General features: G+C 41.1%; 1 protein-coding gene across 9 annotated transcripts in view; it reads right to left on the bottom strand.

The window, feature by feature from the left end:
* Window positions 1-24,886, bottom strand: part of RUNX1T1 (RUNX1 partner transcriptional co-repressor 1) — a 149,850-nt gene that overhangs the window by 70,400 nt on the left and 54,564 nt on the right. For 4 of the 9 annotated variants that reach the window (XM_043483914.1, XM_043483911.1, XM_043483913.1 and 1 more), the window contains one exon: window positions 7,694-7,909. The exons of the other annotated variants lie outside the window; for them this stretch is intronic. In XM_043483914.1, the coding sequence (XP_043339849.1) occupies window positions 7,694-7,909 (216 nt within the window). The remainder of the gene's footprint in view (window positions 1-7,693; window positions 7,910-24,886) is intronic. 9 annotated transcript variants of the gene reach the window in all.

Raw genomic sequence — 24,886 nt, 5'->3', positions numbered from 1 at the left:
CTCGGAGGAAAAGAACCAGATGTAGCTTTTTGACATGAGAGAAGCCATTGTAGGCCTAAGCCATTCTGTGATCTAAGCCTAGACACAATGCTTGTCCCTGAGCAGGTCTCAGTAGTAAATGATCGTAAGGGAACAAAGGAATGCAGAACAGAGGACAGCAGTCAAGAAGCAACAGTTCAGCAATAAGTCAGAGTCCCAGTTGTTCCTCAAGGGATACACATAGCCATCTGATACACATCTTAGAGTTATTCTACGCGAACTAAGACTTCCATCCTGGTAGAGGATGGTAGCCACACTTTAAGACACCAGAACCTAAGGAAAGATGATTCTGACCTTTTCTGACCCTTGTGACTTCAGTCAACTAAAGCGTGGATTCTATCAACCTCTGCCCCAAGTCTATGCTGATTTTTAAAAATATACTTATTTATTTACTTATTTGGTTGCACTGGGTATTTGCTGAACCACCTTGGCCCTTCATTGCAGAGCGCAGGCTTCTCTCTAGTTGTAGACTCGGTGGGTGCAGCACAGCATGCGGGATCTGAGCCCCCTGACCAGGGATCAGACCCATATCCCCTGCACTGAAAAGTGGATTCTTAATCACTGGACCATCAGGGGAGCTCCTACATGTGGAATTCTTCTCTGCTCCAGTCCTTCATGAATATGCATGTAGATTAAAATTCCCCCAATTTTGCTATTCGGGGAGACACTGCTTTGGGAAAGTCACTAGTGTTCTCCTTACTCGCTGCAAGTAATAAATCCTTCCGTCTCCTGGTTGTATCTTCTGCAACCCCCACTAAGAGGGAAATCCAGTTTTCAGGTAAGAATAAGGCATGCCTTTAGTAACAACTTTGAAATACCAGAATTTTCAAGAAACATGACGAATTTCAGATACAATCTTTAACATCTTTTTCCATCCTTAAAAAGTCCTAAAAAGAATATCTACACTCTGAAAACATTAAGTAACCAAAGGTAAATCTTTGAATTGGATTACTGAGTTCACCAGTTTTAAAATGTCTTTCAGTAATCACAATACATTTCCTAAAACCTTTTATATTAGAAAAGGAGATGTGTAAGGCAATTTATACACATATGATATAGTCTCCAAAAGCTCCCTTTTTTTTTTACAATAATAGGAACAGTATAGTCATATATCATACACACGTGTATTCAAAACAAAGACAAAATATATTACGAACCCAAACCAATTTTTTCCATATTTCAAAGTTTTTCTGTTCTTGTCTATGGATGGTAGAATTATAGATTAGTTTTAGTTTCTTTCTGTTATCTTTCTTTTATTTAAATGTTATGCAATAAACATGTTTTATTTTTACAAGGGAAAAAAAAAAAAATCCCACAAAAACCCGTAGGATAAGTCACCTAAAATTAAGTAATCAGGCACTACACCAAATCCGCTGCATGCTTTATCTTGTTTCAAAATCTCACCATGAAAAGGTACTACAAAGTTGCCCATCTTCTAAAAGGGAATTGAGGACAAGAGTAGATAATCTGAGGTTACAAGCTAGAACATACTCCAGGCGTTCTCAGAGTTCACTATCATCTGAAACTACTGCTATTTCATACAAGATCTGGTCAGCCCATCCTAAAGGAGATCAATCCTGGGTGTTCATTGGAAGGACTGATGCTGAAGCTGAAACTCCAATCCTTTGGCCACCTCATGCGAAGAGTTGACTCATTGGAAAAGACCCTGATGCTGGGAGGGATTGGGGGCAGGAGGAGAAGGGGATGACAGAGGATGAGATGGTTGGATGGCATCACCGACTCGATGGACATGGGTTTGGGTAAACTCCGGGAGTTCGTGATGGACAGGGAGGCCTGGCGTGCTGCGATTCATGGGGTCACAGCGTCAGACACGACTGAGTGACTGAACTGAACTGGAGTTTTATACGAGAGTGTGTCTTGCTATTTTATACAAGAAACATTCAGTAAATATTACATCTAGAGTCAACATTATACTGAAACTACACCTTCTAAAACTACTGTACTAGTCACATGTGGCCAGTGAAAATTTAATTAAAAGTAAATAAAATTTAAAATTTAGTTCCTCAGTCACACTAGTTACATTCAAGTGCTCAACAGCTGTGGTGACATGGCTACCATATTAGAAAGCTCAGTTATAGAGTATTTCAGTCATCTCAAAAGGACAAGGCAGGGCTCAAAGAAACGGCTCTCAAACGCTACACTGAGAAATAAAGCTCCGCCGTGGGGGGCCGTGGAGGTGACACGTGGCCTCAAAGTGTGGGGGCTGGGGGAGGGGAGGAGAGCCTTCCGTCTCACCCAAAACACCTCCCAGTCCCGTTCAGATCTCTCCTTGATTTATAGGTTGAACTCTGGCGTATGATGCCGTCTGATGGTTAAAACCAAAATAATGTTTGAAACCCAGTGACTAAGAAGTGAGCTTTGAGGAAGCAGGAGGAGAAGTCACGCTCCGTTCAGGTGATCAGTCAACAACGGGATAACTGCGTTAACGAGAATGAGGCCACGAGTTCAGTCCTGGAACAAGCCAGTTGGCAACTGAGTCAGCAGCTGGTCCAGAAACTGGGATGCCTGCCTGAAGTAGGACATCAAGCCATTAAAAGAGCATGAGTGAAGATGGAAGATAACAAAAGAATGAGGTAAGTCACGATTTCTAGTAAAATAACTTCAAACATTTCTGTGGCATCTCTTACAGGGATAATGCATTTCCTTCCCCTTCCTCTAGAGCGCTTCAGTAGCGATTACTTGATACATTCATTCTGCGTCTGACTGTTTCCCCAATCACAGTATCAGCTTCACAAACGCAGAAATTCTTATTGATTTTGTTAACTCCAGCTTCCGCAGCATTTAGAAGAGTGCTTAGAACAGTGGGCACTTCATAAAGATTTGCTGAGTGAATGAATAAAGAATGTAAGCTAGGAAGAAAGCAAAGCAAGTTTCTGACAAAACAGGCACAGATACATCAGTCATTTTACTGCTACCCAGAGGGGAGTATAGGACGAGTAAGCAGGTAAGAAACAGGCTGAAAGCACGTACTCACTTAAATGGAATAGGCCCCAAACAGTCTAAAACCGTTCACTCATTTTTTAAAAAAGATGATCGGCAGGCCACCAAGAGAAAGTGCTACAAACATTAGTGAGTACCCAAATGGCGGTTCTAGTTAGAAAAAACAGTTTTAATATCATAAAGTATGGAAAGAAATGTGGGTCTTATGAATACTGGTAGACTCCAGGTATTATTTATACATATAAGCTCCTTAGAAATGTCGTATCTCCCAAGTCTGTTATCACCTTTATGCAAGTGATTCTGCTTCGGGGTCTAATACCACTTCCTGGAGGTAGTTCCCGGAGTCACCAAGTGGGTATCAAGCAGCCTGGGCTTAACTATGATACTTCAACCAGCATAGGTCCACATGAATCTGTTTTAAGATTGAATACATTTTAAGATTTCCTTTGGGAAAAAAGGGACCTCCAGTGGAAAAAGTTTGAAACTCCTGACACCGGCAACCAGTTGAATGTTTGCTGAGTGAGTGTAACAGAAACACTAAGGAAAAACTACAACTCCTAAATACATAGAAAAGTGACTCCTGCTTATCTGAAGAGCAAAGAGACACAAAGGCATCACCAAGGGCCCATAAATTGAACATCAGCATTTATGTGAACACTCTGCTGCCAAAGTGCAGATTATTTCAGAAGGTGAAAAAAATCACTCAATGGCGATCCAAATCTTTAGCAGTCTTAAAGCACAGACAGTTTTTATTCCATCAAGATTTGTCATATTTGCCAATAACAAAGAAAGCTACAGAGCCAGGTTTGAGAGTGGCCACAGAAAAATGGTAGCATACATGTCAAGTGCAGTCAGTTATGATTTTCCAGGTAAGAGTCAGTAATCCTCGGCAGAAAACTATGAAGGCGCACGGGGGATGGCAGGGTATGTGCCGTGCTGTCCTTTGTCACTCAGTCGTGTCCGACTCTTTGACACCCCACGGACTGCAGTCCGCCAGGCTCCTCTGGCCATGGGGATTCTCCAGGCAAGAATACTGGAGTGGGTTGCCATGCCCTCCTCCTCCAGGGGATCTTCCCAACCCAGGGGTCCAACCCAGGTCTCCCGCACTGCAGGTGGATTCTTCACCATCTGAGCCACCAGAGAACCCCAAGAATATTGGAGTGGGTAGCCTATCCCTTCTCCAGGGGAATGTCCCAACCCAGGAATCAAACCGGGGTCTCCCACATTGCAGGAGGATTCTTTACCAGCTGAGCTACCAGGGAAGCCCCCTGTGACTACATCACAGGCAAGCAAATAGTAGGAGCTCAAATGAATATTTGTTGAATTTAATTGAATGTACTCTTAAAAAAAAAACAACCAACCAACCAGTACTGTTAATGTAGACTTTACATTACAGGCAATGGGAAAGCACAGACTCTTTAGGTAACTGAATGATACACTCACTTCTATATCATGGATATATATGGAGCAGAGAATAAATAGTGTAAGAAAGGCAAGAGGACTGGATATCAACGGCGTAGACAAGAAATGATACAGCATCTAGCACAGAAGTGGGCCTAAGAGTGCAGAACAGGAGGGAGATTCAGGAGGCACTGTATTAAACACCTATGTCAAATTCCCAGAGCTTGCTGGTAAACCTTGAGTAAGTAGGAATCTAGGGTGCGTGGCAATGTCAACAAAGCAAACCCAAGCAGAGCAGGAAGAAGCATTTGGAAAAAGCTCAGTTAAGTCACAGTGACTTAAGAGGGATCCCTGCAACACTGTTGTTCGTATATAAAATACCCTGATCATCTTTTGCTCCCATGGGGCCACCGTCAAACTATTCTCCCTCCTAGAGGTGGTTCTCCTCCATCACCACTGGCCAGCGCTACCAGCTTTCACTGGGACTTTTTCTGGAGCTAATCGACACAACTCCTCCCCTATAATGCAATCTGCTTACATACAACAGATGGAATAATCTCGTCAAGTACAAGTGTATTCATTCATCTAACTAACAGTATTTATTCAAAAATATCTGAGCCATCTACAAAGTGCTAATACTATTTTGTACAACAGGGAGATGTCAATCAAAACAAAGGAAAATCACTGCCCTGAAGAACTTTATATTCTGATCCTCACATCAAGTGACTACTCTACTTTAGACAAAGTGAAAAACGCTTTAAGTAATCTAACGGTGTACTGGAGGTGGTGACCAAGACCATTCCCAAGAAAAAGAAATTCAACAAGGCAAAATGATTGAGGAGGCCTTACAAATAGCTTAGGAAAGAAGAGAAGCAAAAGGCAAAGGAGAAGGGCAGAGATATACCCATCTGAATGCTGAGTTCTCAAGAATGGAAAGGAGACAGAAGAAAGCCTTCTTAAGTAAACAATACAAAGAAACAGAGGAAAACAACAGAATGGGCAAGACTAGAGATCTCCTCAAGAAAACGAGATACCAGGGGACCATTTCATGCAAAGATGGGCTCATTAAAGGACAGAAATGGTATGGACTTAACAGAAGCAGAAGACATTAAGATGAGGTGACAAGAATACACAGAAGAATACATGGATAACCACGACGGTGTTATCGCTCATCTACAACAGACATTCTGGAGTGTGAAGTCAAGTGGGCCTTACAAAGCATACTACAAACAAAGCTAGTAGAGGGAATGGAATTCCAGCTGAGCCACATCAAATCCTAAAAAATGATGCTGTTAAAGTGCTGCACTCAATATGCCAGCATATCTGGAAAACTCAGCGGTGGCCCCAGGACTGGAAAAGGTTAATTTTCACCCCAATCCCCAAAAAGGGCAATGCCAAAGAATGTTCAAACTGCACAACTGCACTCATTTCACACGCTAGCAAGGTAATGTTAGGCTTTAAGCTAGGTTTCAACAATACGTGAACCAAGAACTTCCAGAGAGACAAACTGAATTTTGAAAAGGCAGAGGAACCAGAGATCAAATTGCCAACATCCACTGGATCACAGAAAAAGCAAGAGAGTTCCAGAAAAACATCTACTGCAGCTTCACTGACTACACTAAAGCCTCTGACCGTGTGGATCACAACAAACTGAAAAATTCTTAAAGAGATGGGAATACCAGAACATCTTACCTGCTTCCTGAGAAACCCGTATGCAGGGCAAGAAACAACCGTTAGAATCAGACACGGAACCATGAATTGGTTCCAGACTGGGAATGGAGTACGTCAAGGCTGTGTACTGTCACCCTGCTTATTTAACTTCTATGCGGAGTTGTTCACTTGCTCAGTTCGTGTTTGACTCTTTGTGACCCCCCCATGGACTGCAGCATGTCATGCAAAATGCAGAGCTGGATGAAGCACAAGCTGGAATCAAGACTGCCAGAAGAAAATACCAATAACTAGAAGAAGAACCAAAGAGCCTCTTGATGAAAGTGAAAGAGGAGAAGGAAAAAGCTGGCTTAAAACTCAACATTCAGAAAACTAAGATCATGGCATCCGGTCCCATCACTTCATAGCAGGTACGTGGGGAATAAATGGAAACAGTGGCAGATTTTATTTTCTTGGGCTCCAAAATCATTACAGATGGTGACTGAAGCCATGAAATTAAAAGACGCTTGCTCCTTGGAAGATAAGCTATGACAAACCTAGACAGCATGTTAAAAAGCAGAAACATCACTTTGCTGACAAATGCTCATATAATCAAATCTATGATTTTTCCAGTAGTCATGTACAGACATGAGAGTTGGACCATAAAGAAGGCTGAGTGTGGAAGAATTGATGCTTTTGAACTGTGGTGTTGGAGAAGACTCTTCAGAGTCCCTTGGTCAGCAAGGAAATCTAACCAGTCAATTCTAAAGGATATCAATTCTGAATATTCATTAGAAAGACCAACGGTGAAGCTGAAGTTCCAATACTTTGGCCACCTGATGCAAAGAGCCGACTCATTAGAAAAGACTCTGATGCTGGGAAAGATAAAGGGTGGGAGGAGAAGCGGACGACAGAGGGCGACATGGTTGGATGGCATCACCGACTCAATGGACATGCTTTACAGCAAACTCCGGGAGATAATGAAGGACAAGGAAGCCTGGCGGGCTGCAGCCCATGGGGTTGCAAAGTGTCAGACATAACTGAGCAACTGAGCAACAGCAAGTAACCTAGGAGAGTGGACAGACTTGTCTCTGCACCTCTCCTATCTTATCTCAGACCTCACTGGTTTAATCAGTCACAAGTTTCATCTCACTTAGACCCACCTCGGCTCAAATTCACTTATTCAAAGGGGCCCTTGATGCCCCCTGCCCCCTGCCATCCCCTGTATGATAAACTCTATTGTTCTGTTCCTTGCAGAGCTTACAGAAACTGTTATAATGCTCCATAATGGCAGGGAGCATATCATTTCAATATCACATATCAACTCAGTCCAGAATTTATCACACTGCTATGAACCTAGTACAAGTAAATGGTGGTTAAATACATATTTCCTATTTAAAAATACAGATCTAGAGGTACAAGTAGAGCAAATCAATCGGATTCTTTATTTCCTTTAAAAAGGATTTCAAAATTTCTTCAGTGATAGAAATAATGATGGCAATGATAGAATCAGCCTCTCAAACGTATACTTGATCCCTACTGCAATGGGGCCTCCCCCGACACCATTCCCCCCAAATCAATCCAGCATAGGTACAAACTTTTTCTGTGGTTAATCCAGAAAATACAGATCGATCTTTTATCTTACTTGAGCTCTCAGCAGTGTTGGATCCGTCCGGCCATTTCTCACTCCTTTTCTTCTGCAGTATCATCCGTCCAGTTGCCACTAGGACTTTCCCCGAGTTCTCTGGAACCCTGGCCCCTCCTGTGTGCCTGGGTCTCCCCTTCTCCTCTAAACTGGCTTCCACTCCTATGCCTCCCGAGGCGGTTCCGCCAGGGCTCTGTATCCCCAGAGGACCCTCTCCTGGAAACCAGAGTTAGAGGAGTTATCTAACTGCTTGCTTAACAACTCTACACAGACATCTGATTGACAGCTGCACTCAGAATCAAATCTAACATCGTCCTTAGGAAATCTGTGCCTCCGTCTGTACTTCAGTCTCTAGCCAACCGACCAGACCCAAAATACCACATCCTGACTCTTCCTTCTGCACCATCCTCTTCCCAAGTCCAATCCATTCAGTGTCCTATCACCCTCACTTCTAAGTATCTTTAGGACCCACCCTCCCTTGACCTCTGTCCTGGTTTTCACTCTTACACTTTCTGAATGGTTTTCTTTATCTCTTGCCCCTCTCTGCTCATATCTTCTCTTTGTTTCCAGGGAAGAGAAATTTATGAATATGAATCTGAGAAGTCTGATGCTCCTTCTACAATGTATAACCTGTTTAAAAACACCCTCTACGGTTATGAAAGTTGGTCAGGGAAAAGAACGAAGGTTCTTTTCTTCTTAACTCTGTATCTCCAATGTCTAAAAAAGGCTCTGCAGTAGCAGTGTTAGGCGCTCAGGTGTGTGCCTCTGCAGCCCCATGGACTGGAGCCCGCCGGCTCCTCTCTCCATGGGACTCTCCAGGCAAGAACACTGGAGTGGGTTGCCATTTCCTATTCCAGGGGATCTTCCCGACACAGGAATCAAACCCGGGTCTCCCACACTGCAGGTAGATTCTTTACCATCTGAGCCACCAGGGAAGCCCTCTTATACTCATGTCATTAAATACCTTGATGTAGTAAGCCATTTAAAAAAAATTAAATTATCAAGACGCCCATCCTATCCACCCACCCCACCTCCCGGTATATACTGTAACCATTAAATATAAAGTGATCCCGACTAAGATACTAACAAGTTTTTTTTTTTTTTTTCCCAGAATTCTACAAGTGTTTTAAAAGTTAACTTGAAATGAAAAGGAAAATAGCTAGGAAAACTAGAAAATGAAGTTTAATGAGGAAATTGAGCCTAACATTTGCTAAAATGCACCAAAAAACTATATTTTGAACAATGTGCTCCTGGTATCAAAATAGACAATACAGCAAAGTAAAAGCTGAAAAGCAGAAAAAATATAAAGCTCAGAAATGAGTAAGAATTCAATATATGATAAAGATGACTTCTAATGTTACTGAGAAAATGATAAAGCAATTCAATAAACTCTCTCTGGAACTATCAGCCAACAATTTGGAACAAAAATAAGTAAACCTGTTATATATCCAGTCATTCACTTCCATATGAATAAAAGTTAAATGATACAAATGAAAAAAAATACTAAATCTATAGGTACATACTTATTTAATCTTAGGATTGGAAAAGAGAGTCTAAACTATAACAAAAACAGAACAAATAGTGACACATTAATAAACACGAATACAGACAAAAATACCGTAAACAAAGGCAGGCAACACCCAGGAAACAAATACTTGCTATGTGACAACAATGAATTGATATCCTTAATACATCACCAGATGGTCAACACCGAAATCTGATTCATTATATTTTTTGCAGCCAAAAATGGAGAAGCTCTATAGAGTCAGCAAAAACAAGACTGGGAGCTGACTGTGGCTCGGATCATGAACTCCTTATTGCCAAATTCAGACTTAAATTGAAGAAAGTAGGGAAAACCACTAGACCATTCAGGTATAACCTAAATCAAACCCCTAACGATTATACAGTGGAAGTGCGAAATAGGTTCAAGGGACTAGATCTGATAGACAGAGTGCCTGATGAACTATGGATGGAGGTTCGTGACGTTATACAGGAGACAGGGAACAAGACCATCCCCAAGAAAAAGAAATGCAAAGAAGCAAAATGGCTGTCTGAGGAGGCCTTATAAATAGCTGCGAATAGAAGAGAAGCAAAAAGCAAAGGAGAAAGGGAAAGATACACCCATTTGAACGCAGAGTTCCAAAGAACAGCAAGGAGAGATAAGGAAGCCTTTCTCAGCGATCAGTGCAAAGAAATAGAGGAAAACAACAGAATGGGAAAGACTAGAGATCTCTTCAAGAAAGCTATAGATACCAAGGGAACATTTCATGCAATGATGGGCTCAATGAAGGACAGAAATGGTAGGGACCTAACAGAAGCAGAAGATATTAAGAAGAGGTGGCAAGAATACACAGAAGAACTGTACAAAAAAGACCTTCACAACCCAGATAATCATGATGGTGTGATAACTCACCTAGAGTCAGACATCCTGGAGTGTGAAGTCAAGTGGGCCTTAGGAAGCATCACTACAAACAAAACTAGTGGAAGTGATGGAATTCCAGCTGAGCTATTTCAAATCCTAAAAGATGATGCTGTGAAAGTGCTGAACTCAATATGCCAGCAAATTTGGAAAACTCAGCAGTGGCCTCAGGACTGGAAAAGGTCAGTTTTCATTCCAATCCCAAAGAAAGGCAATGCCGAAGAATGCTCAAACTACCACACAATTGCACTCATCTCACACGCTAGCAAAGTAATGCTTATAATTCTCCAAGCCAGGCTTCAACAATATGTGAACCATGAACTTCCAGATGTTCATGCTGGAACCAGAGATCAAATTGCCAACATCCGCTGGATCATCGAAAAAGCAAGAGAATTCCAGAAAAACATCTATTTCTGCTTTATTGACTATGCCAAAGCCTTTGACTGTGTGGATCACAAAAAACTGTGGAAAATTCTGAAAGAGATGGGAATACCAGACCACCTGACCTGCCTTTTGAGAAATCTGTATGCAGATCAAGAAACACCAGTTAGAACTGGACATGGAACAACAGACTGGTTCCATATAGGAAAAGGAGTATGTCAAGGCTGTATACTGTCACCCTGCTTATTTAACTTATATGCAGAGTACATGGTGAGAAACGCTGGGCTGGATGAAGCACAAGCTGGAATCAAGATTGCTGGGAGAAATATCAATAACTTCAGATATGCAGATGACACCACCCTTAATGGCAGAAAGTGAAGAACTGAAGAGCCTCTTGATGAAAGTGAGAAAGAGTGAAAAAGTTGGCTTAAAGCTCAACATTCAGAAAACTAAGATCAAGGCATCTGGGCCCATGATTTCACAGCAAATAGATGGAGAAATAGTGGAAACAGTGGCAGATTTATTTTTGGGGCTCCAAAATCACTGTAGATGGTGACTGTAGCCATGAAAAGATGCTTACTCCTTGAAAGAAAAGTTATGACTAACCTAGACAGCATATGAAAAAGCAGAAACATTACTTTGCCAACAAAGGTCCGTCTAGTCAAGGCTATGGTTTTTCCAGTGGTCATGTATGGATGTGAGTTGGACTATAAAGAAAGCTGAACACTGAAGCATTGATGCTTTTGAACTGTGGTGTTGGAGAAGACTCTTGAGAGTCCCTTGGACTGCAAGGAGATCCAACCAGTTCATCCTAAAGGAAATCAGTCCTGAATATTCATTGGAAGGACTGATGTTGAAGCTGAAACCCCAATACTTTAATCACCTGATGTGAAGAGCTGACTCATTTGAAAAGACCCTGATGCTGGGAAAGATTGAGGGCAGGAGGAGAAGGGGACGACAGAGGATGGGATGGCTGGATGGCATCACTGACTCAGTGGACATGAGTTTGAGTAAACTCTGGGAGTTGGTGATGGACAGGGAGGCCTGGCGTGCTGCGGTTCATGGTGTTGCAAAGAGTCACACAGGATTGAGCAACTGATCTGAACTGAATACATACATAGTTCCATCAAAACAATAATTAAAAGTCGAAAAGCCCATCAAAACAAAGACTGTAAAACAGGAATAGGAAAAACACTAAAGAAATATAAATGACCTATAACTCTATGGAGAAAAAAGTTTCACCTCACTAGTATTTTTATTATTATTATTAAAACAATATACTATTTTAATCTAATAGAATTATAAATTTTTTCAAATGATAATATAGTATTAATTATAGTACAAACTAGCATTTTAAAACACTTTTGCAAAATGATACCAATTTTCCTATAGGACAATTAGGCAATATGTATCAACTGTCTCTAAATTATACATAACCTTTAATATACCACTTCCACCATTTAAAAATTACCCTAAGTAAATAATATTACATGTACAAAGACATTAATAATGAAGAAGATTGGAAATAACCTAGTTGTCCAACAGTGTTCATTTGGCAATTAAAATTCTAACAGAACCATACAACATAATGACCTGTATATTTACATGGAAAGATATTACAAAGATACATGTTTTATTAAGATCCTGTTTAAAACACACACACACACAACTATTTTAAGACAGTTATAGATGGATAGGTGTGTCTGTGTGCATAGGTAAAAGTCAGGAAGGATATGCATACAAAGGGTCTATATCCGAATACTAAGGAGTGGCTATCCGTTAAATCAGTTATTCTCGCTGGGGCGGAGTTTTCAAATACAGTGTCCAATAGTCACGTTATAAGTCTTTTTCTTTTTTTTTTGCGTTTTAACACTGTATTTAAACAATTCTAAGAGCGCTCTATTTTTTCTTTATGTCATCTCTAAAACTGGTAAGTACTTTAAAACCATGGAATCAAAGCATTCTGTCAGCACTTTTTTCTGGGAGATTTGTAAATTACCACATGCCTTAAAATTAATTTAGATACACTATAGCATATCTAGATTTTTCTAGGAGTGGAACTAAATGTGAAAATAATTAAGGGAAGAACATACAATTCATTCTATCTGCAACTCTACCGAGGTTGTCCGGCTTTAGCTTGAAGGAGCAAAAAAACTGGGATTGAAGACAAGCAGAAGGGGAGGGGAAGGGGACGTTGCAGGAGGTAGGGTTCTCCACAAAGGAAAACCCTTGAATGGATCACAAAGGCAGACAAAGTGCCTCATTCACCTCAGTATCCCATTCATCCAGTAGTACCTAGTACCAATGTTTGCTGAGAAAAGGGATAAACACTCTTTTAGTAACAGGAAGTCCACACACAGTATTGACAGAAAGGAAAAGACCTACAGATCACTTGGCAAGGGAGAATTCAGAAGTATAGCAGCATACCATGAGAGTAAAATCCCCGAATAAACGATCAAACTCTTTATAAAGAGCACCACACAACATAACCAAGCCCTGCCCCTAAAGCAGTTTCAGTAAGCTGTCTAGAGTCCGTCAGGCAGTTCAGTCGTTCAGTCATGTCCAACTCTGCTGCTCCACGGACTGCAGCACGCCAGGCTTCCCTGTCCTTCACCATCTCCCGGAGCTTGCTCAAACTCACGTCCATTGAGTCGGTGATGCCATCAACATCTCGTCCCCTGTGGTCCCCTTCTCCTCCTGCCTGATTAAATCTTTCCCAGCATCAGGGGCTTTTCCATTGAGTCTGCCTTTCTCATCAGGCTGCCAGAGTATTGGAGCTTTGGCTTCAGCGTCAGTCCTTCCAATGAATATTCAAGGTTGATTTCCCTTAAGATTGACTGATTTGATCTCCATGCGGTCCAAGGGACTCTCTAGAGTCTTCTTCAAGACCACAGTTTGAAAGCATCAGTTCTTCAGCACTCAGCCTTCTATACGGTCCAATTCTCACATCCGTACATGACTACTGGAAAAAGAACAGCTTTGACTATATGAACCTATGTTGGCAAAGTAATGTCCCTGGTTTTTAATATGCTGTCTAGGCTTGTCATAGCTTTTCTTCCAAGGAGCAAGCATCTTTTAATTTCATGGCTTCAGTCACTGTCTGCAGTGATTTTGGAGCCCAAGAAAATAAAATCTTTCACTGTTTCCATTTTCTCTCCATCTATTTGTCATGAAGTGATGGGACTGGATGCCATGATCTTAAGTTTTTTGAATGCTGTGTTTAGAGAGGGGATCCAAGGACACTTTTGGACTGCCTGTGAATTATATTAGTAAATTCTTTACATACAATAATTCCACACCACAGGGGAAATGAAGGTATGTATTTAAATGGACATTTCTTTCTGACTTAATACAGTCAATATATTAAAAGATCAATTCTATAAATTCTACACAATTGGGTTAACTTCACATTTATCATTTCTTAATAGATTCTGCCTCAGTTAATATTTTGCATAATATAATTTTTCATGGAGGCCCATGACCTTATTTAAATTAATACAGTAATTCAGAGAAGGTACCCTAATTAATTAATTGCTAATAAATATTCCCTAAGGACAGAAGCCCAAGTTCTTTTTACCAAAGAAATAACTGCATGTATCTATTCAAATGTGTCTAAGTAAGTCTATTTTCCCTTATCTCAAGATACTTTAAAAACAAAGCATGTATTTTAACCTCAGGAAGACCACTGGGGAACCCAGAATTATAAAATTCTAACTACAGTTTGAATGACACATTTTACAATACACACGACCTTAAGTTTCAGGGATGTGCCTCAAGTAGACACATAAATAAACTTCAAGTTCCTAAGTCCTTAATGCAGCTTCATCTGTACATATACTTTAAATGTGGGTAAATATGTGATTAAATTAAGATGACAATCTTAATTCCCATCCATTTACTAGGAATCATTTATATTTTATATAGCACTAGAGATGTCTTCTCTGAGCTTAAGAAGAATTATAATGGGGGGAAATCAAACCAAACATTGATGGACAACGGCAAAGAGCATTCCATGTACAAATGAAAAATGTTGCTTGCTGGAGATCTATTAGATCATTTTCAAAGACACCACCTTCTTGACACTCTCTGTCAGATAAATTAATCACAAAAGTAATAAATGTCTGAATTCAAAGGAAGCTGTTCTCATCAAGGTTCAGCACATTACTAAGAACTTCTTACTAACAGTAACTTGAATTAGGATATAACCAAAAATCACCCACATATCAACACTACTACTACTTCCCTAAAAAGCCAAGGAGTAGAATTTTTGACAGAAGTCCACTGTCACTGGAACGTTGTCACTCCTTGAACAGCAGCTAGAAAAAAAAATGCTGGGAAACTCTGTTTTGAGGGGTCAAACCAGTGCTTATTTTTTTATGCCTTTCCTTTCTCGAAAACACTGCCCAGGGTACCTAATATAATAAACTATTCCACATACTCTTCATGTTCTCTCTCTGAGAAACAATAATTTACTTGTACAAGCTTAGATTTGCAAGAAAACACTAGCTTTCGCCCTGGGAGATCACGTTTTAGGTTTACTTGGCCTGACTCTAAGCGAAATTACGAAGTCAGCAAAGTTTACCCTCCGTGTCTCCCCATCCTCCTTGGTTTTTCTTCCATGCGCTACCTCCCACTATTCCTCACCCACAGGAAATCTGGAACTCCGATCCCACCCCTGAGCTAAAGATAGTAGACTGTGACACCCACCTAGGCCCAGCGTATGGAGCTGGAGATCTGTCCCAAGTGTCTACTTGTGGGACTAAAGCTGCAGTGATCATATAATGGTGGTGATTACGAACAGTGACTTTGCACATAGTCACACACACACACTTTTCCTCATTTTGTGAACCAGAATTACCTGAGATGAGGGGGCAGGGGAAGGGTAGAGGAAATACAGAAAGAAACACCATGCAATTGAGTGTACGGAATTTATCTTGCTCTGCCTCACCCTGAACACATTTCTGGGTGCTCAGTACAGCTTCATTTGCAGGTAATATCCTTTTTTCTTAATTTATTCATTTTTTAATTGACGGATAATTGCTTTACCGAATTTTGTTGGATATTCTTCCAGGTAATATCCTTTAACAAACATGGTCCTTCTCTACCTTAACTTAAGGATAAACTGTTACAGGTCTTATATAGGGCCTTCGGGAACCAAGGAAGTATCAGTGGGAAGGACAGGACAATATCCTATATGTTCTAGGCAGTTATCTACTGGAGGATATACTCCAATGTCTGTGAATATCTGTTTATGAATACAACTATGAATCGAATGAACTAAGAATCTGTTTATAAATAGAAAGTTACTATTTTCCTTCTCCCCTCTACAAATGGTCAGCTCATTTTTACCTTTTCTATTTCAACATCAATGTCACCTCCTCAGGGTATCAATCTTTCCCTGGCCATCAAATCTCAAGCAGGTTGTTTTGCCCCTTTGCTCCCTTCACAAAACTTGGAAAACTCAAAATTCTTTTACATCCTTTCCCTTGGAGCTTAGGGAGCTCCCCCTCCCAGAATCCCAACCCAGCACAGTGTACTCCAAAAACTATGCTAAAACAAAATTCTAAAGACAGAATTCTGACTTTCAAAGAGGCAACAACAGAATGTGAACTAGTTACAAAAGCAGTAACAGAAGAAGTGGGGAGGTGTCAGGAACCAAAAACACAAAGGGAGCGTTAATAACCATGAGTTCAGACTAAGGTCAAGGTTAGATGGGCGGTGTGATAGAGCAAAGAGGAAAAGCTGAACAGGACAGAGGAAATGAAGAAACAAACAAATTCCAGATTAAATGAGCCCACGCATGTCCAGCCTGGTAGGGCCCCAGACAAGATGAGGCAAGAAAGACACAGTAAAAAATGAGGGTGCGTTAATTAATCTTGAAGACATCATTTGACTTGCCTCAATCCTCCAGCCAAATTCTGATAACCTCATGTCCTATTTAAGCAAATAAACTGAGGTTATCAAGCATCAGTTCAGTTCAGTCACTCAGTCGTATCCAACTCTTTGTGACCCGATAGACTGCAGCACAGCAGGCTTCCCTGTCCACCACCAACTCCCAGAGTTTACTCAAACTCATGTCCACTGAGTCAGTGATGCCATCCAACCTTCTCATCCTCTGTCGTCCCCTTCTTCTCCTGCCTTCAATCTTTCCCAGCATCAGGGTCTTTTCCAATGAGTCAGCTCTTCACATGAGGTGGTCAAAGTATTGGAATTTCAGCTTCAGCATCAGTCCTTCCAATGAAATTCAGAACTGATTTCCTTTAGGATGAACTGGTTGGATCTCCTTGCTGTTCAAGGGACTCTCAAGCATAAAGCCCTGCAAATCTCACCCTCAGAACTCCTGTTTATCTGCACCTGAGTCTTAAGTCTCAGAAGAGGCAGATTCTGTCTCTGAAGGCTTCATTCTACCAATCATTCCACTATCTCCTCAACTCAGCTTGTCTGCCTCTAGGTCTTTCTTTCCTAGAACCTGGGCATGCTCAAATCCCCACCCTCCAAGAACAAACAAACCCCTGTCTCCATAGAGATGGTGTTCCCTCCATCCTCCCACTGACAGCTTCTGAAAAGCAGACCTCAGTGACTCCATCTATGGCATCTCTTCGATCCACTTTGCAACTCAACACAAACATGCTCCAGCAAAGGGACAGAGGTTTACTGGCAACTATTTTTCTTCTAGGTGGCCAAATCCGAAAGGTCATCTTGGCCCCTCTCAATTAACTACCCGGCCCCCTGCAGCATTTCACACTGTTGACCACTTCCTCTGGGAAACTCTTCGCCCCCTGACTTTAATGAGACCTGACTTGCAGATGCCCTGGAGGTCACCAGTGTTCTCTTCAAGGCTTTCCTCTCTTCACACCGTACATTTTCCTCCTGAGTGAGTCATTGCAAAGGTTTTAGCTATCACCACTGATTTCAAATCAAGACATCCAGTGTACACATCTTTACTCAGTAAACCTATGATTTAACCTGAAAGTTAAAGCTTAAACGTGAAGTCACTGTCCTCTCTTGATGAACTTTTCAATATCCTGATTGATGGCAATCCGTTGCCCAAATAAGAATTCTGAGTCATCCTAGATACGACGACTATGCCCCAGTCCTGGCTCCACGTCCAGCAGATGCACTAGAGCTATTAGTTACTACTTCTGAAGTCTGCTGCTTCCAGCCTCTTCCTCTTCCTCTTCCTCACTGATTCTGCAGCCAATCATCACCCTGTCTCACCAGCGGACTGCAGATCTCATCTTCTTCAATTCACCTTTGATGTCAGCAACCAACCCAACAACACTGTCCCTCCGCTTAAAAGCATCTAGTTACTTTCCTTTCCGCCACTCCAACCTATGAGACAAACATCCACTTCTGATACTTTCTCCTGCTGTCAGCGCTAGCCACGGGGCTGGTTCATGCCTTAGTATCCCTGTTTTAGGTTCTTTCCTGTTTTTAAAACGTCCTCCGGCAGCAAGAAGCTTGTGATCTTTCAAGGCACAGAGGAAATGCCACCTCTTCCATGAAGGCCTTCCTCATCACCCTTGTTCCACATTCAGATTAGAGACAGTTGATCACTCCCTTCTCTAGTCTCTACTTTGCATATATTTATTACATAACTTAGCATCATCCATTACAGTTGCTGTGCTTGCAAGTCTGTGTCCATATGTGTATATATGCCCGCAGGCACATACATTTCTTAGAAGACTCAGCCTACATCCTATTGATTATCACCCCAGCATTCTGCACAGAGCCCAGAAAGTAAATGTTTAGTAACTGGTTCTGAATAAATATTTGCTGGCAAACTGCTGTAAGTCAAAAACACTAGGATTTCCAATAACAAAGTAAAGAAAGTTATCAAGTTAAAAAAAAGGAAAACAAAGGAGGATCTTTGTTGCAAATGCAAAGAAAATAGCATTTGTTGTACATTAGACCCTGCCCTGAACCAAGTGGGAGTTAAGAGGTCTGGCTGTCTGCACTCCCAAGCCATCTGCTCCATCCTGTGTCATAACACGACACACATCTTATTACAAATAACTCTGTGGGCGTCTGTGATGAAATATCACTACCATTATAAATACTGTCAAAATATCTTAATAGCAACTATATTTACTGAGCATTTACCAAGTGTCAGATACCTTTTTAATGCTTCACTCATTTCATCTTCGCAACAGGCCAGTGCTGTGAGTGTCTTAGTATCACCATTTTACAGATGGAAAACTGAGCCTTAAAAAGATGAATCAACTTGCCCATTGCCCTGTAGCTAGTGAACAGGGTTCAGAGTCAAGGAGTATGATTTCAGGGTCTATGCTTTTGATTTAACTAGTATATAGCCCAAATACACAAACGGGCTTCCCAGCTGGCTCAAGCGGTAAAGAATCCACCTGCCAATGCAGGACACGTGGGTTCAATCCCTGGGTCGGGAAGATCCCCTGGAGGAGAAAATGGCAACCCACTCTGGTATGCCTGCCTGGAAAATTCCATGGACAGAGAAGCCTGGCGGGCTACAGTCCACTGGGGCTGCAAAGAGGCTGCCACGACTGAGCGACTGAGCACACACATGCAAATACACAGATAAAGGCCACCAGGGTTCTCGGAAGGCATGGACCATGTCTGGCCTGTTTTCTACTTTACACATAGTAAATGCTCAGTAAATATTTGCTGGCCAACTGACTGGATGAATAAAAGATTGTTTAGAACTTCGAGCCTAATGTGCGTTTTTTCCTATAAGATACAGGTGATGTTCTTGAAGGACTCTTTGAGCTGTAACAGTTCCATGGTTTCAGCACACACAAAGGGAAAGCGTCTGCTGCCTGAGCTATGATGACGACACCCTGGGCAGAGCACAGATAGGGAACCAGGCATCACCTGGGCTTGGATGCAATCGAGATGCACCTCCTAACCTGGGCAAATTCCTTCATCTTTGAATCTCTATTTCTTCACCTTAAGATTCGGGTGGTCCTACCAACTGCCTCAATAGGTGATTCTGAGGATTAAATGAGTAAATATGAAAGAGAAGCACTTATGCAATGCCTAGAACATATTCAACCACTAAATAAATGGCAGCTATTACTGCAATACTCAGAATCAGAGACCGACCACATGAAGGGAAAAGATAAGCACCTGCTCATGAAACAAACACAGAATTCTCACAGGAAGACTATGTCCTATTTCTTTATTTTACTGAAGGCTATGCCTTTGGATTTAGCATGTGAATTAGAAACAGAAGATTTAGCAAACAACTATATCTCCATTCAAAATTCTGAATTCTTGTTACTTTCTGCTTGTGTTCCTAATTGTTCATATCCAGAGAATTCTCGCATACCTCAATCTCTCTCATTTCTCATTTCTTTCACTAGAAGATACATTTCTTAAGTGTCATAAAAAATGAAGAGTGAGTGCAGAGGACTCTTGCTAAGGAAGAATTCTAGTCCACACAAATGTCTCAGATCTTTTTGCTAGCCTATCTGATTAGAGTATCCTACCCCTTCTCTCCCAAAAAGTTTCCTTAAAAAGTTAAATTTATTCAACTGAAAATAATTTTAAGAAAATTGACATCCATTTTCCAAGAGTAAATAAAATATCCTCAAAAATCTCCAAACCAAGTTTGTGAAATCCTTTCCTAAAAAGAGACACTTAGGTCTTTTTCCTCTCTGAGCCCCAGCATTAGCAAGTAAGGAAAATCTACTAAAAGGAAAAAAAAAAAAACAAAACGAAAAACAAAACCTGTGTTCCAGCAAGCTATCATAAAACTGTAAGAAACAGTATCATCTCATAAAATTTAATAAACACACAATAAAATTGTTAAATGAAATAAAATAAAAAAGCAGCATGACTATTTTATCTTTTTTACAGTAGCAGACATATAAGATGCTATATTAAAGATGGCATATGTGAAATTTTTCAGTCACATTTTCCTTAGAATTTGGGGGAACTGATATTAAAAATGACAGTATCTTCAGTTAAATTTATCCCAAAATTTCTAAATTCTTTATCAGATAATGCTTCTTTGTTTTTATTCCACTGTCAGTTCTTACCATCCATGATAACAGGAGTCAGGAATGGCATAAATAAATCAATGAAAACTCAAGACAAAGCTCATAGTAAATAACATCTTTTCTCTGCCTGCTCTCCAAAATGCTCATGAGCCAACATTAACTAACTTTAATTTTATGTTTTATCACTGCTCTTGCCCATTCTCTTGTGCAAAAATTAATTAGCAGTGATAGGGGCAAAAGAGAAGCAGTGGGATAGACTGGTCAAAATCAGTTTGCTCCGAATAAACAGGCTGGAACTGATAGTAGGCTGAATTCATATTTCGTGAATGAGAAAACCAACGTGAGTTCTACAAGATCTCACAGAAAGGCAGCTGGGAAGAAGTCAAGGCCACACCAGGAGCAGCAGCCACGAAAGCAGGGGCTGAGCGGGACCAAGAGGCGGTGAGTCAGGGTCATGATCACTCCTTTGAAGAGATGATGAAATGTGCAGATGATGGACTGTGCAGAGTGGCCTGAGTAACCAGCAAACTCATGTGCCCTGAAAGGACCCCATTCTCGTTCCCGCACCCATGTCTGCAGGCTTTGGATCCGTCCCATGAGGTTTAGAATAAATATTATTACCACTATCATTATCATCACTACTACTGCTTCAGCAGTCACTTACTGGGCAGGAGTGGACGGGGGCAACGTGTGCTGAAAAACCTTTCACGATTTCATTAATACTCCAGGGAACCAGATGAGCAAACCAAAGCACACAGGGCAAGCAGGAGCGGAGCAGATGGGAAATCACACCCAGGTCTGTTCGACTGCAACACCCAAGCTCTTCAGCACTGTGCTTACCCTCCACCCAGAAACCACGCTGGTTTAAGCAAAGATACTCAAGAGTCAATGACTTTCACAGTAAGGAAACTATGCAGGATACAAGCAACAGGGAAGCAGAGAAATGTGAGGCTTAGATAGGTTATTCATAATTATGAGATGTAAGCAGAGCTCTGGTGACAACGAAAGGAAACAGAAACGCTATCTCAAAAACATGAAAAATAAAGGTGTAAAATACAAATGAAAGAGTATAAAAGTTAACTTCGAAACTGGAATGCATGCATAGTCACGGCAAACCATAATACAATTTTGACACTTTGATAAAACATTAATTCAGTATTTTCCATTTTCTCAAAATTGTCTACATTTTGTATTCACATACCATTTAAGTTTTTTCACTTGGATTTGTATTTCAGGACTTAACTCCTCACCCAAGCTACCCTCCCACATTTACAGCTATCTGCAAAACGGCTTCCATTATTAAAGAATCTCAAACTCCACATATAAGTAAGGTCATCTTTTTCACAAAACCACTTCCTTCTCCTGACTTTCTTATTTCCACTGTGGCATGGCCTTCCTGCCAGTTACCCAGACTCAAAATGCCAGCAGCATTCTTGATTCCATCCCCTCCCTTTCTCCCAAATAACAACAGACATTCAATGAATCCCATAGAGTCTAACTCCTTGGTGCATTTAAATTCTTCCCATGATGATCTGGGCCCTCACTGACTCTTGCAATTTCTTCCCATAATCTCCACTTTCCTGCCTCTCAATCTCCATGGCAACCACTATTTCAACTTTACAGCCCCTGCTAGAGAGACTTCAAGTTCCTTCAGTGCTGGGACTCTGTCCTGTCTCTGATACTCCTGCAGTGCTTTGCACAAGTCCCTCCCAGAGTCAGCAGCTAAAGAATTTTCATACTAAAATGAATCCGCTCTAACGTACAGGCACTGAAATTTAGTTACACTTCAAGATGACGCCTATGAAGCCACTACAACTCAGCAACTTTGAGACGGGGCAATAACCTCACACAAGTCAGAAATTTGAAGTGGGTCCAAGGAAATCATTCAGAAAATTAAACTGACATTATTGCTACACGGGAAGTTTTTGGTCCATGGCCTGTGGTCTCTCAGATGACACAAATATTTCATCAATACCTTATTTCCATTCACATATCATTCCAGATTGTCTTTGCCTTGATAAAAGGAAGACATTAGTTTTACTGCACAGTTGACTTTTCATAGGCTAATAGATGTTGCCAGGGTAATTCATACTTGTGTTAACTCATTTCTAGGATGCCATAACAGACCTCAAGGTGGGCACTACTATTAAAAAAAAAAAAGCAAATAAAAGGAAAAAAAAAAAAAGAAGAAGAGAGGAATTCCCTGGTGGTTCAGTGGTTAGGAATCAACACTTTCACTACCAAGGACACAGGTTTGATCCCTGGTCAGGGAACCAAAATATCACATGTTGTGTAACGTGGCCAAAAATTAAAAAAAAAATTTTTAAAGAGAAATGTGGAAGGAGATTCTAAACCACAGCTTATAACAAGGGCTGTGTGTGTGCTTAGTCACTCAGTAGTGTTTGACTCTGTGACCCACCAGGTTACACTGTCCATGGGATTTTTCAGGCAAGAACACAAGAGTGGGTTGCCATTCTCTCCTCCACGGGATCTTCTCAACCCAGGGATCGAACCCACATCTCCTGCATCTCCTGCATTGCAGGTAGATTCTTTACCCACTGAGCTATCAAGGAAGCTTATAGTAAGAGGAATAAATAATTTCCCTTTATACAAATACATTTTTGAAACAAATATTTTTAATATTATTCCTGCTTCACTGTGCATTTACCTTTGGCAATGCCTGTCCGTCAGCATATCATTCCCAAAATGGGTTTAAAAGTACTAGAGGACAGAAGTTAGGACCCAAACAAGGCAGAACATGCAGCCTTGACTAGCACTCTGTAGAGTGGGGCTTAGATTACAGGAATCACCTTGTAATACAAAGAACCGGAAACCAAACTGGATTGAATATCAAGGATAGCAAAATCAACTCTATGATGCATACATAGAATAATCAATAATAGGAATATCCATGAAACACACTGAGGCCCTCAGATTGAGACACTATTATGTTATGGTACTGTGCAGAAGTGCTGGGCAGAGCTTACCTGGGACAGGGGCCCAATGAGTCAGACAGAAGGTCTTCAATGGCCTAAAGAAACAATGGTCTCCCCTCCACTCTCCCAGCACCTCTCTGGGTCCACGTCCCAGGGCTCGTCCATGCCCACCCAGGTCTAACCAAGCCAAAGTAGCCTCCTTCCTCTCCTTGAAATGACCCAGGCCACACTCCAGCCTTTCCACCTCTCTGCCTTTCTGTTATCCCCTCATACAGCCACATAAAATCTCTGCTCAAAAGTCCATTCTCAAAGAGGCCCCCTTCAAACACCCAAATTAAAACTGCAAGCTAACAGTCTGAAGAATCTTTTTTATCCTGTCCTATTTTTCCCATAATTATCATCCTTAAATATACTACAGAATTCACTTGTGTTTCATGTTTATCATTTATTGCCCACTCTTGTCCTCCGACCCCCACACCTACCACCTACCCCACATACCCTGGACTGTAGGTTCCAGGAGGGTAAGGAACTGAACCTGCTTTATGCACTGACTCTTCCCCAGTGGCTAGAAAACAGTGTAGCAGATATTAAGAGCTCAATCGATACTTGCAGCATGACCGATTAACTGAATGCATCAATCACAGAACCGTTATGATGAGTCACAGGGTATTTGTATGAAACACGGATCACCCATATGATGTACAAAGCGCTGTGCCAGGCTCCTATGGGTAAAACAGGAAAAACAGACAAGAGTCCCTTTGACTTCAAACAATTTGTTCCAAACTGCCTCAGAGGTTATGCTAGGGCAAAGGATGCCACACCCCCTTTATCTAGTCACACACTTCCTCCAGCATCTGCTACACACCTGCGTGTATGCAGAAGTTTACAACAGAATAGAGAGAGAGCAAGGGTCAGTATGTGTTTGGTTACGTTTGTTGCCAAATGTTTAGCTCACCAAGTGAACCAGTTCAACTGATACCTTTTTCATAAACAAGTAACTTGAAATGTAAACATTTACAATTAATTATAATATATTGATTGCTTAAGTGAAACATTCAATATATCTTTAAGAAATTCTGATTTTGTCAAAAACATATAATGTGCCCGTGAATGATGTCAAGGGCCTGCCCTTCCCTCATTCTTACACTTGGGGGAAAGCATAGCAAATCCTTGTTAAGAGACTGTGCAACATGACTTGAGCATGACTAAGGCTTGTTCTGAGTCAAATGCCTAGAAATACTAGAACCTCTGTAAAGTATGTTGTGGAAGAAGAGAAGCGAGGGAGGGAGGAAGAAAGAGAAAGACAGACAGACCGACAGACAGAAGAAAGCACAGATCTGACACCCAGCCTGGTCTTTTGAGAGTGAAATGCTCATTTTACTGAAGGAGACTGTGTGGAGTATCTTTAAATATGTTCGAGAAAAACAAGTTTTGAGGTGTGCTGTTTCTATTAGAAATAAACAGAACTACATGTTAGAGA

This window comes from Cervus canadensis, chromosome 12 (genome assembly GCF_019320065.1).
Source record: "Cervus canadensis isolate Bull #8, Minnesota chromosome 12, ASM1932006v1, whole genome shotgun sequence".
NCBI lineage: Eukaryota > Metazoa > Chordata > Mammalia > Artiodactyla > Cervidae > Cervus > Cervus canadensis.
The sequence above is the reverse complement of the archived record's forward strand: the minus strand, read 5'-3'. Positions and strand labels throughout refer to the sequence as shown.